The sequence below is a fragment of the Megalobrama amblycephala genome, linkage group LG24, assembly GCF_018812025.1.
Source record: "Megalobrama amblycephala isolate DHTTF-2021 linkage group LG24, ASM1881202v1, whole genome shotgun sequence".
In the NCBI taxonomy this organism is placed as follows: Eukaryota; Metazoa; Chordata; class Actinopteri; order Cypriniformes; family Xenocyprididae; genus Megalobrama; species Megalobrama amblycephala.
In genome coordinates this window covers 31,698,296-31,716,285 of record NC_063067.1, presented here as the reverse complement: position 1 = coordinate 31,716,285, position 17,990 = coordinate 31,698,296, and the positions used below count along the sequence as shown (strand labels likewise).

General features: G+C 37.3%; 2 protein-coding genes across 2 annotated transcripts; both read right to left on the bottom strand.

Moving 5' to 3' along the window:
• Positions 1–9,085: 9,085 nt before the first annotated feature.
• krt18a.2 (keratin 18a, tandem duplicate 2) lies at positions 9,086–13,714 on the bottom strand. The gene is made up of 7 exons (XM_048177845.1): positions 12,424–13,714; positions 11,894–11,976; positions 10,339–10,495; positions 10,038–10,202; positions 9,834–9,959; positions 9,527–9,747; positions 9,086–9,444 (listed from the first exon to the last, which is right to left on the bottom strand). Exons 1-7 carry the CDS (start codon positions 12,772–12,774, stop codon positions 9,372–9,374), a joined length of 1,176 nt encoding a protein of 391 aa, XP_048033802.1. The 5' UTR covers positions 12,775–13,714; the 3' UTR covers positions 9,086–9,371.
• Positions 13,715–13,749: 35 nt separating this feature from the next.
• krt18a.1 (keratin 18a, tandem duplicate 1) lies at positions 13,750–17,521 on the bottom strand. The gene is made up of 7 exons (XM_048177844.1): positions 16,989–17,521; positions 15,475–15,557; positions 15,215–15,371; positions 14,958–15,122; positions 14,732–14,857; positions 14,361–14,581; positions 13,750–14,246 (listed from the first exon to the last, which is right to left on the bottom strand). The coding sequence occupies exons 1-7, from the start codon at positions 17,424–17,426 to the stop codon at positions 14,132–14,134; spliced, it is 1,305 nt and encodes a 434-aa protein (XP_048033801.1). The 5' UTR covers positions 17,427–17,521; the 3' UTR covers positions 13,750–14,131.
• Positions 17,522–17,990: the final 469 nt, after the last annotated feature.

Here is a 17,990-nt window from a genome sequence, read left to right as displayed (position 1 = left end):
TACTATGTGTTTGGGATGCAGTTGATCGCTGCTGCTTTCAGACCAATGACCCCAAAAATGCATGGTTTGTCAAGAAAATTTCTACATAACTGCACTTTATACTTTTAATTCAACAAACGTTTTAGACAATTTAGACAAACAGAAAGTATAAGCATATATCCAGTTGTGTATCATTGTATATCTGTTAAACTAAGAATAGCTTAAACAACTAAGAAATTTAAAAAAACTTGTTAAATTCCGAGAAAAAAAGTCGAAATAAAATGTTGAGAATAAACTCGTTAAATTACGAGAAAAAACGTGTTAAATTTCGAGAAAAAAGTCGAGATAAAATGTTGAGAATAAAGTCATTAAATTACGAGAAAAAAGTCATTAAATTACGAGAACAAATTCGTTAAATTATGAGAAAAATGTCGTTAAATTTCGAGAAAAAAGTCGAGATAAAATGTTGAGAATAAAGTCATTAAATTTCGAGAAAAAACTCATTAAATTTCAAGAAAAAAGTCGAAATGAAATGTTGAGAATAAACTCGTTAAATTATGAGAAAAAACGTGTTAAATTTCGAGAAAAAACTCATAAAATTTCAAGAAAAAAGTCGAAATGAAATGTTGAGAATAAACTCGTTAAATTATGAGAAAAAACGTGTTAAATTTCGAGAAAAAAAGTCGAAATAAAATGTTGAGAATAAACTCGTTAAATTACGAGAAAAAATGTGTTAAATTTCGAGAAAAAAGTCGCGATAAAATGTTGAGAATATAAAGACATTAAATTATGAGAAAAAAGTCATTAAATTACGAGAACAAATTCGTTAAATTACGAATTTGTTCTTATAATTTAACGACTTTTTTCTCGTAATTTAATGACTGTATTCTCATAATTTAATGAGTTTATTTTCAACATTTTATCTCGACTTTTTTCTTGAAATTTAATGACATTTTTCTCATAACTTAATGAATTTGTTCTCGTAATTTAACGACTTTTTTCTCGTAATTTAATGACTTTATTCTTAAAATTTTATCTCGACATTTTTCTCGAAATTTAACGATTTTTTCTCGTAATTTAATGACTTTATTCTCAACATTTTATCTAGACATTTTTCTCGAAATTGTAAGATTTTTTTTTCTCGTAATTTAATGACTTTATTCTCAACATTTTATCTCGACATTTTTCTCGAAATTTAACGATTTTTTCTCGTAATTTAATGACTTTATTCTCAACATTTTATCTCGACATTTTTCTCGAAATTTAACGATTTTTTTCTTGTAATTTAATGACTTTATTATCAACATTTTATCTCGACTTTTTTCTCGAAATTTAACGATTTTTTTCTCTTAATTTAATGACTTTATTCTCAACATTTTATCTCGACATTTTTCTCGAAATTGTAAGATTTTTTTTTCTCGTAATTTAATGACTTTATTCTCAACATTTTATCTCGACATTTTTCTCGAAATTTAACGATTTTTTCTCGTAATTTAATGACTTTATTCTCAACATTTATCTAGACATTTTTCTCGAAATTGTAAGATTTTTTTTTCTCGTAATTTAATGACTTTATTCTCAACATTTTATCTCGACATTTTTCTCGAAATTTAACGATTTTTTCTCGTAATTTAATGACTTTATTCTCAACATTTTATCTCGACATTTTTCTCGAAATTTAACGATTTTTTTCTCGTAATTTAATGACTTTATTATCAACATTTTATCTCGACTTTTTTCTCGAAATTTAACGATTTTTTTCTCTTAATTTAATGACTTTATTCTCAACATTTTATCTCGACATTTTTCTTGAAATTTAACGATTTTTTTCTCGTAATTTAATGACTTTATTCTCAACATTTTATCTCGACATTTTTCTCGAAATTTAACGATTTTTTTCTCGTAATTTAATGACTTTATTCTCAACATTTTATCTCGACATTTTTCTCGAAATTTAACAACTTTAATCTCGAGATGGTTTTATTTTTTTATTATTACTTGGCCTAATCCTCTTCCGTATCAAAGTCTGGTTTAATAGTAGAATGGGGTAATGCCCACCCTGATTACACAAAAACAAGCGTATGTGCAGAGCAAGAAAAGGAAGGGGGAGTTTGGCTCAGGTTTTATGAAAGCTGCACCTGTGAGGGATATCTGGAGGTAATCTCCTGTCCAGGAAGAACAGACATGAGGAATGGGAGTTATGTGGGATTCAAAGGATCACATCTCTCTCTCTCTCTCTCTCTCTCTCTCTCTCTTTATTGTTTCTGCTATAAACTCTTTCCCTATCCTGCAACTAAATGTAACACGCTAAAATCACTTTGAACACAATTACCATGAAGCAACCACAAAGGACATACCACAGCCACTTGGCACTGTGGCAGTAAGCTTTGCATGACCAAGCACTGTTCAAATTCTTCATAAAATGTAAAATATCCAGGTAAAGTTAATGTGTAGCACAAGTCTACAAATCTAATTTATGCACTGACCACATTGAGAATTTAAGGGGGCGTAAAGGAAATAGAAAATAGCCATACAAGGGTACTTACGTGCATTCCGAGCGCCTTGGGAAGCATAAAAAAACAAATATTGATGTTCAGTAGTGAGTCACTGTTCAGTAGGAATGCAGGACCTTCCCAATATTATGGGAAAACAGAGGATGCAATTAAAATGTTTGACTAATGCAAAAGGAAAAATGCACCAGTCTACGAAAGTCATGTGACTGTACAGAGTTAGTACCAAGTGTCAAGACACGATGATTATAACACCCTTAAAGGGACAGTTCACACACCATTTTGAAAATTTCGTCATCATTTACTCAACCTCAAGTTGTTCCAAACCTGCACTGTAAACCTGAATAAGCTGGCAAAACTCAAAAAAATGTAGTTAAAATGTTATAAAAAGTTAAAATGTTAGTTCACCCAAAAATGAAAATAATGTCATTAATTACTCACCCTCATGTCGTTTCACACCCGTAAGACCTTCGTTCATCTTCAGAACACAAATTAAGATATTTTGATGAAATCCGATGGCTCAGTGAGGCCTCCTTTGACAGCAAAAACACTCCCTTTTTCAATGCCCAGAAAGCTACTAAAGACATATTTGAATCAGTTCATGTGACTACAGTGGTTCAACCTTAATGTTACAAAGTGACGAAAACATTTTTGTGCGCCAAAAAAACAAAATAATGATTTTTTAACAATATCTATTTCAGAACACTGCTTCATGAAGCTTCGGAGCTTTACGAATCGAGTCAGTGATTCGGAGTGCCAAAGTCACGTGATTTCAGCAGTTTGGCGGTTTGATACGCAATCCGAATCACTGATTCGATTCGTAAAGCTACGAAGCTTCATGAAGCAGTGTTTTGAAATAGATATTGTTAAAAAATCATTATTTTGTTTTTTTGTTCTTGTCACTTTGTAATATTAAAGTTGAACCACTGTACTCGCATGAACTGATTTAAATATGTTTTTAGTACATTAATGCATCTTGAGAGAGGAAATGTCATTGCTGTGAATGCAGGCCTCACTGAGCCATCGGATTTCAACTAAAATATCTTAATTTGTGTTCTGAAGACGAATGAAGGTCTTACGGGTGTTGAACGACATGAGGGTGAGTAATTGTCTTGATCACCAGTTGGAGTGCCCTATGTAGCCACCAGAGGGCACTCCACCCCGGACTATTACCTCACCACTTGGACTTCATTTCCCATAACTCACTTCCCATCCCTCTTGGCGAACACAAAATAGCTAAGTGCAATGACGGGATAATGAGTCCGGGAAGTGGGTTATGGGAAATGAAGTCCAAGTGGTGAGGTAATAGTCCGGGGTGGAGTGCCCTCTGGTGGCTAAATAGGGCACTCCAACTGGTGATCATGACAGTAATGAATGACATTATTTTCATTTTTGGGTGAACTAACCCTTTAAGAAATTCAGTGTTTAAGTAAGCAGAACTGGCAGATTTCAGTATTATACTCATACATTTTAATAGCGCAACTTGAATTTTTTTGAGTAAGTTAATTCATACATCAAACTTTATATAAAATAATCATTTTATATATACATATATGCTGCCCACGAGGCTATCAGCGCCAACATCTTAAATTATATTTTTAGTAGTGGAAATTTAGCTAGCTGTAACTAGCTAATTCAGCAAATGCTAATTGGTAACACTCTAGGTGCATCCCAATTTGCGTACTTATGCACTATTCTATGACGTTTTTAAGTATAAATAGTGTGAGTAGTGTGTTCACACTGTAAATTCCAAAAAGAAAAAGCGCACTTTTTTTATATACCCGGATGATGCACTAAATTAATGGAAAAAACAAAGTGTGGAATGTTGGACACTTCATGCACTCAACTGTCGCAGCTTTAATTACGCATTGGAGGGGGAGAGGGTATCAAACTCCATTGTTAAATGACAAAATAACCTTATACAATTCACACACTACATGGATGAGTACATACTGCGTAAGTACATAGTGTATAAGTGCATAGTGTATAGTACATCGTTTGGGACGCAACTAATGGCTGTTTCTCAATTCCAAGATTGCAGAGAACGGACTTGCGTTCTCGTGGAGTCCAGTCTTGCCAGGCGACCTTGAAAGAATGGACTCGGAAGGACGCAAGGACTCAGAACGCATCATTTGAGAATTGAGATGTGCTGCAATCTTGACCGTCCCAGCATATTATAAGTGGCTAATGCACAATAAATGCAACATAACATCACAAAGAAATGTCATAACCTAGCTATTAAAAGATTTCTTTCATATTATTATAGATATTTTCATAAAATTTTATATAGATTTTTAATTTACCGCATGTATTTATGAAAATTAGTAGCCTTTGTGTTACCTTTGCTTTGTCAATGTTAAGATTATTTTTATATGTCAATAAAAATACTGCAGGCTTTCTACAGGTTATCACTTTATTAAAATTAAGCAAAACAAACGGTTTACTTTCACGAGCCGTTACGTATTTGCGAGCTTGCGAACTCTTCTAAATTAGGATAGCAAAGCATTAAACGCTACTAAATCACCCACTTGCACAAACCTTGTCTAATCCTGCACAAAAATACATTATATAACACTTAATTTTAGCATTTATTCTCCCTTTCGAGTGTCATGGCATGCTGGGAAATAGAAATCCCAGCCCAGTTTCAGGTCAATTTTAGTTAGTCTAAATGAAAAGAAATAAGTTAATAAAACTCAAAACGATGAAACAATTCAGATTACTTAAAATGTGTCAGTTTTGTGAACTCAAAAGAAAAGAAAGTGCTAAATACCCATAAAAGTTAATTTGATCGAACTAGTTTGCTTAATTTGAGTTTGCCCTACTCAAACCAACTAATTATAATTGAGCGTTAGGTTTTACATGAGTTTCTTTCTTCTGCTGAACAAAAAATATATTTTAAAGATATTTCAACTGTTTGGTTACCCATACTCTTCAAAATATCCTTTGTGTTCATCAGAAGAATTTATACAGGTGATGACAGATTTTTTTTTTTTTTTTTTTTTGGTGAACTATCCCTCTATACCATGTCTATACTGCCTTGGATCATTTACTGTATGTATTGCTCAATTGCTGTTTTACAGTGGCAACAAAAGCATTTTGTTAAACTGTCTGGACAGAGTAAAAATGAGTTGAGTGGGCCGTACAGAAGTGGGATTCTTGTCGTAGCATGTGACCTTAGCAAAGTCTCTTTATTCCTCACCCATTTATTCAATAAGACTTTGAAAAGAAGGGCATAAGTACAAAAAACAGCTTTTCACAAATTCACACTGTTCTTAACCCCAGGTTGTCACTGTTCTAAACCCTGCTTTTTTAACCCGGGTAAAGGAATGTTTCACACTTGTAATTAAAAAGTGTGGTTAGCAATGCTTTTTACCCATGGTTATGAAACCCCGCTCTGGAACAGGGTTAGCATTGCTCTTTTGGTGTTTCCACCACATTGTGGTGTCAAACTTTTACAATGTGAAATGATGCGGTGTTAGAATGTTATGACTAGATGCTTAGCAACTGACAACCAATAGCAAGCCATGTATTCACAGTCACGGAAACACCATGTGTTGCATAAACAGAGATTTCAGCGTTTGAGGGGGAAAATGTCAAATGGTGATAGAAAACGTGACATGAAAAAAGAGTTAAATTGGAGTGAAGTGTCATTCTTTTTCATCAGATTGTTTCATTCTTAACTTTATAGTCCCAAAAATCTTTTCAAGATAAACTTTTTTAATACGGTTGGCAATATATAATATGAGGATGCACAATGCTAGAGCCTTTATGTAAACATATCCAGGCCTGTCATAATAATCAATATATGGACTTACCGCACAATATACAGTGGGTACGGAAAGTATTCAGACCCCCTTAAATTTTTCACTCTGTTATATTGCAGCCATTTGCTAAAATCATTTAAGTTCATTTTTTTCCTCATTAATGTACACACAGCACCCCATATTGACAGAAAAACAGAATTGTTGACATTTTTGCAGATTTATTAAAAAAGAAAAACTGAAATATCACATGGTCCTAAGTATTCAGACCCTTTGCTGTGACACTCATATATTTAACTCAGGTGCTGTCCATTTCTTCTGATCATCCTTGAGATGGTTCTACACCATCTACATCTTCATTTGAGTCCAGCTGTGTTTGATTATACTGATTGGACTTGATTAGGAAAGCCACACACCTGTCTATATAAGACCTTACAGCTCACAGTGCATGTCAGAGCAAATGAGAATCATGAGGTCAAAGGAACTGCCTGAAGAGCTCAGAGACAGAATTGTGGCAAGGCACAGATCTGGCCAAGGTTACAAAAAAATTTCTGCTGCACTTAAGGTTCCTAAGAGCACAGTGGCCTCCATAATCCTTAAATGGAAGACGTTTGGGATGACCAGAACCCTTCCTAGAGCTGGCCATCCGGCCAAACTGAGCTATCGGGGGAGAAGAGCCTTGGTGAGAGAGGTAAAGAAGAACCCAAAGATCACTGTGGCTGAGCTCCAGAGATGCAGTCGGGAGATGGGAGAAAGTTGTAGAAAGTCAACCATCACTGCAGTCCTCCACCAGTTGGGGCTTTATGGCAGAGTGGCCCGACAGAAGCCTCTCCTCAGTGCAAGACACATGAAAGCCCGCATGGAGTTTGCTAAAAAACACCTGAAGGACTCCAAGATGGATTGACTTTCTACAACTTTCTCCCATCTCCCGACTGCATCTCTGGAGCTCAGCCACAGTGATCTTTGGGTTCTTCTTTACCTCTCTCACCAAGGCTCTTCTCCCCCGATAGCTCAGTTTGGCCAGACGGTGATATTTCAGTTTTTCTTTTTTAATAAATCTGCAAAACTGTCAACAATTCTGTGTTTTTCTGTCAATATGGGGTGCTGTGTGTACATTAATGAGGAAAAAAATGAACTTAAATGATTTTAGCAAATGGCTGCAATATAACAAAGAGTGAAAAATTTAAGGGGGTCTGAATACTTTCCGTACCCACTGTATGTACATGACCTCAATAAGTTTTGGTGACTCAATATATGGCCCATTATGTCAAAGCTGCAATCCACTCTTCTGGTTCAAATATAAATGTCACAGTGCAAAATGGTGCCACTAAAATAGTTTTAGCAGCAGATGTGGCCTGTTGAGGCATCTGTGCCTTTCTTCATACGGACATCTGACTGCTCAGTAAGGTTTGTTTTTTCAGAAATATTGTGCGCCCTTACTTTACAGAGAAAAGCAGGACAGGGAAACTTTTTTAATATTTTAAATGTTTATTTACTATTTATTCAGGGTTTTTTTGATTTAGCATATTTAATTTCTATGGTCTAAGAATTAAAAGGTTATTGTCATTTGAAAGTATGTAAGCCTACTTATGCTGTTATATTATGATTATATATTCAGTGGCATAAAATGGTCTTAAAATTGGTCTTAAAAACTATTTCTGGGACAATAATTGCACAACAAAAAGTTATCGTGACAGGCCTAAACATCTCACATGCAGTGTTCGTCCAATCAGTAACACTGACACTGCACATATCCAAATAAGGTCGTTAACCCAGGGATAAGGAATGTAAAACTTCAGAACACCCAGGATTAATTGTTAACCCCAGGTAAATTGTGAGCAATATGAAATATGAAGCAAGATAACACAGAATTTCATTCACCCAGACTTAACTATTTCAAATGTGAAAACCCCTAGAATTACTTTAGAGTGTGTACATTTAAATTAAGATCACAATTTTTTTGATGTTTATAACTATGCATATTGGAAGAAACTTTTTATAACTCCAAAAACTTCATCTGGATCATTTTGGCCTGCGCAGATCATCAGCTCCACGTTTCCATTTACAAATGTCTGCGTTGACATCGCCGTCTGCAAACCAACCATCTTTTCCCGTGAATAGGCTCCTCCAGCTGTGACGAAGGAGGATTTGAGTGGAAACAGTGCTTCACAGTTAGCCGCAAATTCCCGCTTTTACAGGCCCACAGTGGAACATTCTATACTTAGTCACTGTGCACTGAAACTTGGTCTTTTCATTTTCAAGTCAGTTCATGGGGTTCGCCTCCATAGATTTGTATAAAACTGATACTTATATTAAGTGGGCCTTTGCATAACATAAAAATAAGAAAACATGACATGAAGCTTGGATTTCTGATGGGGGATTCTCATTAAATTCAAACTTATAATGCTCAGAGAACTTATTGTTGATGCTTCACAGTTGTTTTCCTCCGTTTCTTCTTAAATTCTCATCTGGAAATCTGACCCATCATGCCTTGGAGGCAAAATGCTTACAGGCTCAGTGGATGAACATTGTTTATGTTTAGTCTGACAGCTTTCAGTTTCTCATTTAGACTGATTTCTAAGAAAGATTAGTTGCTAAGAGTTAGTTCCAAAAAGATAAGGGCAATCAATTGTTCTTCTAACAGCTTAAAAAAAAAAAAAAAAAGATTAGTGTAATCAATGACAAAAAAGTAGACGTGTGAGGACAAGAGAGCATGGTTTATATAGTCGTTGTTGGTTTGAAGTTCAAAACAATTTTGTTTTCATTTTGCTCTGTTAGTTATTATGAATGACTGTTGGAATGTTTTTGTAAAATGGAAATGGAATCAGACACCACTTATTGTTTTCTTTTATTGTGATGACATTTCCAAAATGCTCATTAGACCCTAAGGGTCCCATCTGTCATAACATGAAACTGAAACAACATAGTTTGATTAGAGATACACTGTATGGTTTGGATTAAGAGATCGGTGGCTTTCCAACATGTGTTCAAAATCTGATTCAACAGAAATACTACTGAAAGAGTTTTGATTATAATTTATTCAGAATATTCATAGTATTTATGAATGGTTTTGATTCGTGAGATATTGGCTTGTGCTCTTGTGATCTTGTTTTTGTCTATGTCATTTTTCGACTATATACGAGATGGAGTGCTCCATTTTCCCATTCACTATCATCTGGGAGACGTTCTCAAATCTGTAAAAAATATTTTATGAACATCAGGATTAAGTTTTCTGAAGGCGAAATAGGCATGGACAAAGACATAGACAATGCTCACTGTTTATCTTCTCCATCCAGAAGTCTCCTGTAGGTGGCTATCTCAGCTTCCAGCTCCATCTTAATGTTGAGCAGGGCCTGATACTCCAGCGTTTGACTGTGAATGTCGTCACGCAGCCGCTTGAGCTCAGACTCACGCAGCAAAATTATGCCATTGTATTGCTCCAACTGCATGCCATATCGCAACTTCGTTTCATTAAGGGCTTCTTCCAAAGATGCTCTCTGTAAGAAAAGGCAAAAAGTAAAAATAAAGAACATGAGTAATGTGTTCAAAAGCTCCATCAAGGTGTGCGGGCAGAATATCTTACATTTCCGGTCATAGACTGCAGCTCTGTTTCCAAAGTCTGCATCTGCCTGCGGCTCACACTGACTTGTGTGCTGGCTTCCTTCAATGCTGCAGTGTTCTCGGTCACTTGAACCTGCACAACAGAGATCTATACAAAAAAAGTTAGAGAAATACATTTGATTTCAGAAATGAAGTGTAAACTTTGCAATAAAAAATGATGCCCCACTTTTGATTCGTGCCAGGCTTTGAGCTCCTCCTGGTTCTTGAGGGCGATCTTTTCATACTTCGCTCTCATCTCCTCCATGATCTTAACCAGATCATGTCCCTTAGGAGCATCAACATCCACCTGCACTCCTGACTCGGTGATCTGACTATATATTGCTGACACTTCCTGAAAAATAGATTTGAGGTACCACAGGGTTATATCTTGGGCCCCTTATACATTGTTTGTGAACTACTGCACTCTCTGATTTATGGTAATTTAATATGAATTTTTATTTATGTGTAATATAATCAAATGTATTTACCAGCTGATGTTGTTTCTTTATTTCAATGAGCTCCACTTTTAAACCTTCAACATCATTTTCCAGATGCATTCGTGCCACATTGATGTCATCCAGCATCTTTCTCAGTGCATTTATGTCTGTTTCAACAGACTGTCTTAGCTGAAATTCATTTTCAAACCTATAGAAACATTACATTAATGAGAACTAGATAAAAAAGTTTGTAGACAAACTTTAAGTTGGCTTGAAAAAGCATAGCCAGAAAGTTTGAAGAAGTTTTAAAAGTTTGTAGTTTGAAGCTTTTCAGTTTGAAATAGTTTAACTTTTGAGGATTTAATAGTTTTAAAAGCTAGATAGATAGCTAGATAGGTAAACAGATAGATAGATAGATAGATAGATAGATAGATAGATAGATAGATAGATAGATAGATAGATAGATAGATAGGAAATAGATTTAGTAGATTTAGAAATAATATTTTGGATGGTTGCTATGGTATGCTACGGTATTCTGGGTGGTTGCTAGGGTGTTGCTATTTGGTTGCTAGGGTATTCAGGGTGGTTGCGAAGGTGTTGCTATGTGGTTGCTATGTGGTTGTTAGGGTACTCAGGGTGGTTGCTAAGGTGTTGCTATGCGGTTGCTAGGGTACTCGGGGTGGTTGCTAAGGTGTTGCTATGTGGTTGCTAGGGTACTCAGGGTGGTTGCTAAGGTGTTGCTATGCGGTTGCTAGGGAACTCGGGGTGGTTGCTAGGGTGTTGCTATGCGGTTGCTAAGGTATCCTGGGTGGTTGCTAGGGTGTCGCTATGCGGTTGCTAAGGTATCCTGGGTGGTTGCTAGGGTGTTGCTATGCGGTTACTAGGGTACTGGGAGTGGTTGCTAAGCTGTTGCTATGCGGTTGCTAGGGTACCCGGGGTGGTTGCTAAGGTGTTGCTATGCGGTTGCTAGGGTAATCTGAGAGGTTGCTAGGGTGTTGCTATGCGGTTGCTAGGGAACTCGGGGTGGTTGCTAGGGTGTTGCTATGCGGTTGCTAAGGTATCCTGGGTGGTTGCTAGGGTGTTGCTATGCGGTTGCTAGGGTAATCTGAGTGGTTGCTAGAGTGTTGCTATGCAGTTGCTAGGGTACTCGGGGTGGTTGCTAAGGTGTTGTTATACGGTTGCTAAGGTATTTTGGGTGGTTGCTAGGGTATTGCTATGAGGTTGCTAGGATATTCTAGGAGGTTGCTATGCTGTTCTGGGTGGTTGCTATGCGGTTGCTAGGTACTCTGTGTGGTTGCTGTGCTGTTGCCATGGTGTTCAAGGTGGTTGCTTGGGTGATCTGGGTGGTTGCTATGATAGATAGGAAGATGATAGAAAGGGATGTTTCAGTTTCACTGGACAAAAATTTGACTAAAGATGATTCATCAGTATGTTCCCTGGAAAAGAAAGACTACAATTTAAATGCACATGTCTGCTACAAGTTTATATTGTCAGCTTTTGCACATTTGCATATGGTTCTTGACATATAAATGGCCTCAAATCTAATAGAAATGGAATAAAACTTACAAAACAGTTTTATTTTATAGTGTCTTTAAAACCAGCTTACTTGACCCTGTAGTCTTCGGCAGCCAACTTGGCGTTGTCAATATGAACACTCATATTTGCATTGCTTAAAACCATCTCCAGGATCTAAATGGACATAACCAAAAAAGGTACAATACAGCCTATTGTTAGTTTATTATCTAAGGCCAATATAAATGAGCCGCTTCTCAAGAACTGTTTATATGCCTTACTCAAGGGCACGTTCAAAGTCCAGTTTTTGAGTGATCATTACTTTGAACTGAACCTTTCATTAAACCCACATTAATAATAAAAATTAAAGCAAAAATATAACTTAAAAGTAGTAGAAGCTGTTGTGGATGTGGTTGGATAATAATTTAGTGCAATGGATGAACCAGTTAATACTGTAATCTATAAAATTCACATTCATCCTCACAGAAATACAAATCTCTAAGCAATGAAGAAAACAGGTTAAATGTGAGAAAATGGGGAACATTAATAATGATGCATATTGAGATACTACACAGGACAATATTGTTAGAGACTAATATTTCAGTGGACAGAAGTACCAATTACCTCTTTGCGTAGTTTATCAAGGGTGGCTTGGTAGTGACTGTAGTCCTTACTGTCTGGACCTTTTTTCTCCACAACCTGGCGGATTTTAACCTCCAGTTCAAAGTTGGCCTTCTCCAAACTTCTAACTTTCTCCAGGTAGGAAGCAAGACGCTCATTCAGGATTTGCATGGTTTCCTTTTCATTTGCAACATTTCCAACTAGCCCCATTTGTGCAGTGGTGGATCCAAAGATCTCCTTGGAATAGGAACCCCTGTTCCCAGCATTTCTCCAAGAGTAAAATGTGGGTCTCATGCTGAGATCCTCTGATGGCATTCTGTATATTCTTTTGTTCCGAACGCCGAAGTTTTGCATTTTGCTCAATTTTCTGCAGAGAGATCTTTAATGAAAAGGAGATCAGATGCAACTGCTGGTTCTGAGAGGTATGAGGTTTTTACGGTATTACAAGATGTAGACACGTTTGTTATCTTTAGACTCTGGACTTCCACCCCAACCACTGCCCAGTGTTATGGGATAATTAACTGGGAAATTAAGCCTTAGGTCTCCCCCTGAACGTAGTTCTCCAAATAATGAAAAATTAATTCATTCAATTATCATTTTTGGTCCGTACAATAAAAATCCAGTGCTATTTTGGACCCCATTGACGTTCATTGTGTGACAAACACTTTTGAAACAAGTATTTTCTGTTGTGTTCTGAACATACAATTTTATTTCATCTCTACCCTTTAACCACTCACTTGGCACTCTTTGAGTAATATGTCTTTTAGAATCCATTTCAATTAGGGAGTATCTTACTTCAAATAAGTCCTAACATGGACTACCTGTATCAAATTGTTTGGTTCGTGCAACATTTTATAGGCATTTTATAGCTCCTTGAATGCTGTCTGCATGAATGAATTACCAAAGTAAAGCCCCTTTTTCTGTTCTCATGATATGAATATCTCTTGAATCATAATGGCTGAAATATCAGAGATACCGACTTCCACAACAAACGGTCTTATCACAACTGACATTATTTATTAGTCGGTTGTAAAATGCAGTTGTCTGTCTTGTTTTTTTTTTTTTTTTTTTTTTTTGTGAAAACATAAGCAGCATTTAGTTAGTTCTCCAGTCTAATTTTCACATAACCACCAATTATTATTATTATTATTATTATTTTAATTATATACAATTTTGAATAAAAAAACCTTTCAGGTCTAAGTATGTCACTTAAGTGCTTAACCCTCAGCACATCTTTTATTCTAAAACTGAATAATGGCACTCGAGTCTCAAAACTATCTTTGATCAGATTGGGAAGTCAATTTTAATGACAGAAGCAGAATGCAAAGATTTGATAAAAGTGTCATCTTTTATTGGAAAAGACGAGACATGATGACAACAACACAACATAGAAACAAAATGGGACAATCAATGATTCGGCGTAAACAATCATCATCGTTACAAAAATATGTAATAAAGTTTCAATAGTGTTCTTTGACTTTCAGTCTTTTTTTTGGCAATAGTCATTAAAGTGTTACATTTGTTGTTTTAAATTAGTGTTGAAATGTTCTAGTTAAATCTCATTGCATATGTGCTCTGAGACCCTTACAATAAGGCACTTCGGACTAAATAAATATCTAATGTGTTAAGTCCAACCTGTCTTTAGATCATTTTAACATTGGCCCATAAGGTTTTTCTGATGTGTTGTGGAGGTTGATCTGAAATTTGATGTTCAGAGATTCCTCTCTTTGGTCTCTGTGCTTGAAGACACCACTTTCCCATCCACCAGCGTCTGCGTGACCGTCATCACTTTAACCTTCTTTTGCTCGTCAAGAGCATCCTGGAGCCTGCAGGAGAAAACATGCTGGTTACCAACCACGCAAAACAAATACTCCAGCAAATCTAGCCACTAAGTTTTAAAAACTGTGCAAACTTTGCATGCTTTTCAGAAGAAGACTTACTTGAAGTCTCCACCGTCGAGAAGCCTCCTGTAGGTGGCAATTTCTGCCTCCAGCTTCATCTTGATGTTCAGCAGAGCCTCGTACTCCTGCGTCTGGTGTTGGATGTTGTTGCGCAGTTTTGTGAGCTCAGACTCCAGTTGCATGACGATGGTGTTGAGACTCTCGATCTCCATGTTGTAACGCATTTCTGTATCCCTCAGCGTGGCCTCCAGGGATCCTTTCTGGAGAATGAAGCAAAGAGAACCCAGGAGTTAGGTTTGAGCCTCAAGACAAATTCAAGACATGATACTTGGAAAAAAATATGATTGAAGATTGAAAAGACCAAATGGAAAATGGTAGCTTCTACAATGGCTACAAGAAGACAAACTCACCAGGTTCCTCTGTGACTCCAACTCGATCTCCAATGTCTGAATTTGTCTGCGAAGTTCGTTGACTTCTGTACGAGCACCCTGGAGGGCTTCTGTGTTCTGTGTGACCTGTACCTGAATCTCTGTGATCTAGAGAGAGGACAAAATTAGCCCCAAAACAAAGCCGTTGACATGTAACGGTGTTTAGCAAGACTTGATTGCAAGAAAATGATTGTCTTTTGGAATATACCTGAGATTCGTGCCAGGCCTTCAACTCCTCCTGGTTCTTCAGGGCCATCTTCTCGTACTTGGCTCTCATCTCCTCCATGATCAGGGCAATATCCTGACCCTTAGGAGCATCAACATCCACCTGCACTCCTGACTGGGAGATCTGGTTACGAAGCTCCATTACCTCCTGTTGGGTGGAGAGACCATAAAATATGTCTTAAAGCAACGCCCATTAAGACAAAGTTTCCAGATGTCCAAATGTGCCAGATGTGTACTCACATTGTCATGGTTCTTCTTGAGGAAGATGAGCTCTTCCTTGAGGGCCTCAATCTCGCTTTCAAGGTTCATGCGGTTCAGGTTGGTGTCATCAATGACCTTTCTCAAGCCGGCAATGTCGGCCTCAACACCTTGGCGGATGGACAGCTCGGATTCATACCTGCAGGCACAACAAAGGTCAATGGATCACTGTTTCTCGTCAAAACTAGGAAACTCCCCATGAGGTCAAAAGGTTTGTTAGACTTCACAATTTTGTTACTCACTTGACTCTGAAGTCATCGGCTGCCAGACGGGCGTTATCAATCTGGAGCACTAGACGGGCATTATTTGTGGTGGCATCGAAGATCTACAACCAAAACAGAAACCATTTGAATCAGTCACAGGCTAATTATGACATAAAACCTATAACTGTTTTACAGATTTGCTTATTTTAGGCATAATGTGTAAAACACATGGTCACTGGAGCTGTGGTACCATCTTCTGCCCTGATGCCTTAATTTGCTTAGATAAGCAATACTGGAGGACAAAGTCCACTTCACAGTTCGTGGGATAATCATTAACCAACAGCCATGGTGGAAAAGCATCTGGTGTCTGTTTGACAGTTGTAAATTAAGTTGTCTAGCGGCAAAGATTGGGGTTGAGTTGGATTTCCTGTTTTTTCTAACCTGTTGTGTAAATACTTTCCATGTTTGCAAGCCAGCATATCCTGGCATCATGGAAAAGGGTGGACACTAGTGAGCTCAACATATTTTTCCATATGTTAAGGGGTGTTGGTTATCTATCTGTACTAACAATTGTTCTGCTTAAATGTGTAGTACATTTTAATGTTCTATATCTTTTTTTATTTCTATATTATATATATTATTGATTATTGTTATATATAAAGTATGCTTCACTGAGTTTGGAACCTTTAAATTGGAATATTCCTTTCAGTGCCAGATCTTTTCATCAAGTTAATCCCATTTACTTTTGTGACTCTAGAACATCATGAGGAATAGGAATTTAATTGTTTAAATGTAATCTACCCGTCACTTTACTGCATTGTGACTGATGAATGAATCAATCAATCATTCTGATAACACTGTCTGGTTATCAGTGACATATTAGCTATAAATTTCAGCTTCAAGAAACGGTTGGTGTGAAACTGACTCTAATCAGCATTTTATCATTAACATTATCTGCTTTATGAACTCAAACTTTTCATTAAAAAAAAATCAAGAATAGCACAAATTACATGAATATAGCTAGCTTTGCTTGGCAGATCTCCAAGGTAGTTCTGCCATTTTCAGAAAAGTCTCACAGCTGGTCGCATTTTGCACTGTCTGAACTCCCTCGACTTTTCCATTTCCCTTATGACACACACAGACGCTAAACCATCTGAGTTTCCATCCAAAGGGAATGAACAAACATCTGGATGTGTAACAGGATAAATACAGGATAGAAATGCTTATTCACCAGAATAGTTATGACTGCCGTCCTGTAGAGACCGAGACCCCCTCCCCCATACCGTCTCCTCTTTTTAGTTTCACCCACAGTTTATTTTTTGGTTCTCTGCCTATCAGTGCTGGCCATCAGTAAACTCTCATTCAGAACTTTTAAACCAAACCGCCTTTAAATGACAAAGAAATGCCTTTGTTTTGTCAGTTTCTGTCTTGAAACCCAATAAATGTCCACTAGACTGTTAATAAACACAAAGCAGCACAATTAGACTGCCACATTAAGTTCTTTATAGAGGCCATAAAATTCCCGTACCCCTCTCCCACACATTCAAACTAACCTTCTTGCGCAGCTCATCGACGATGGGCTGGAAACGGCTGTAGTCGTGGACATCAGGACCTCTCTTCTCCAGGGCCTCGCGGATCTTCACTTCCAGCTTGCTGTTGGCCTGCTCCAGGAACCTCACTTTCTCCAGGTAGGAGGCCAGACGGTCATTCAAGTTCTGCATGGCCATCTTCTCATTGCCCATGATCTCACCTGTGGCTCCGGTGGCACTCACGTGGATGGAGCTGGACATTGAGGGAACTCCCATTCCACTGCGGACACCTGAGTAGGAAGCAGAGGAGATACGGGTTCCTTGACCTCCGGCGCCACCGTAGATGCTCGCAGCCCGGTAAGTTGGCACGTTGGTGGTACGCTTGATGGACATCTGGGACATCTGGGACACCGGCACCTGGGAGGTGGAGGAACGCACGCTATAGCTTGTTCTCATACTCATGGTTGCTGTAAGAGAGTGAGCAGATGAGTGAATGAAGGCCTGGAGAGAGATAGAGCTCAGTAACACACAGCCAGAGGAGTGCACAGGGCATGAGGGACACTCTCTGGCTTTATGAACAAACAGCTTTCAGGAGTCCCGCCCCAAGCTCCTCCTACAGCAGAAAACATTCGAGTCTGCGGTTCTGTGACTGGATGCCTTTAAGACATTTGTTATTACAAGTGGCTCCATTTTTCCTCTCTGAAATTAGAGTGAAATGTTCTTCACATCAGGATTTTTGAGGTTTTTTGAATCAAAAGAACATGCACTTCTATTGTTAACAAAACATGATTTGAAATCTCTGATAAAGATTTACTTAACTAAAAAGAGCAAGAAAATATATATCTGGTAACACTTTACAATACTTAGCATTAGTAAATCCTATAGCTAACATGAAATAACAATGAACAATACTTTTATTAATTTAGGTTAGTGTTAATTCATAAATTGACTAATGTATTTGTAACTCTAAGTTGTATAAAAATGAACATTACTTAATGTATTAAGAACAAATGTGAAACGTGAGAT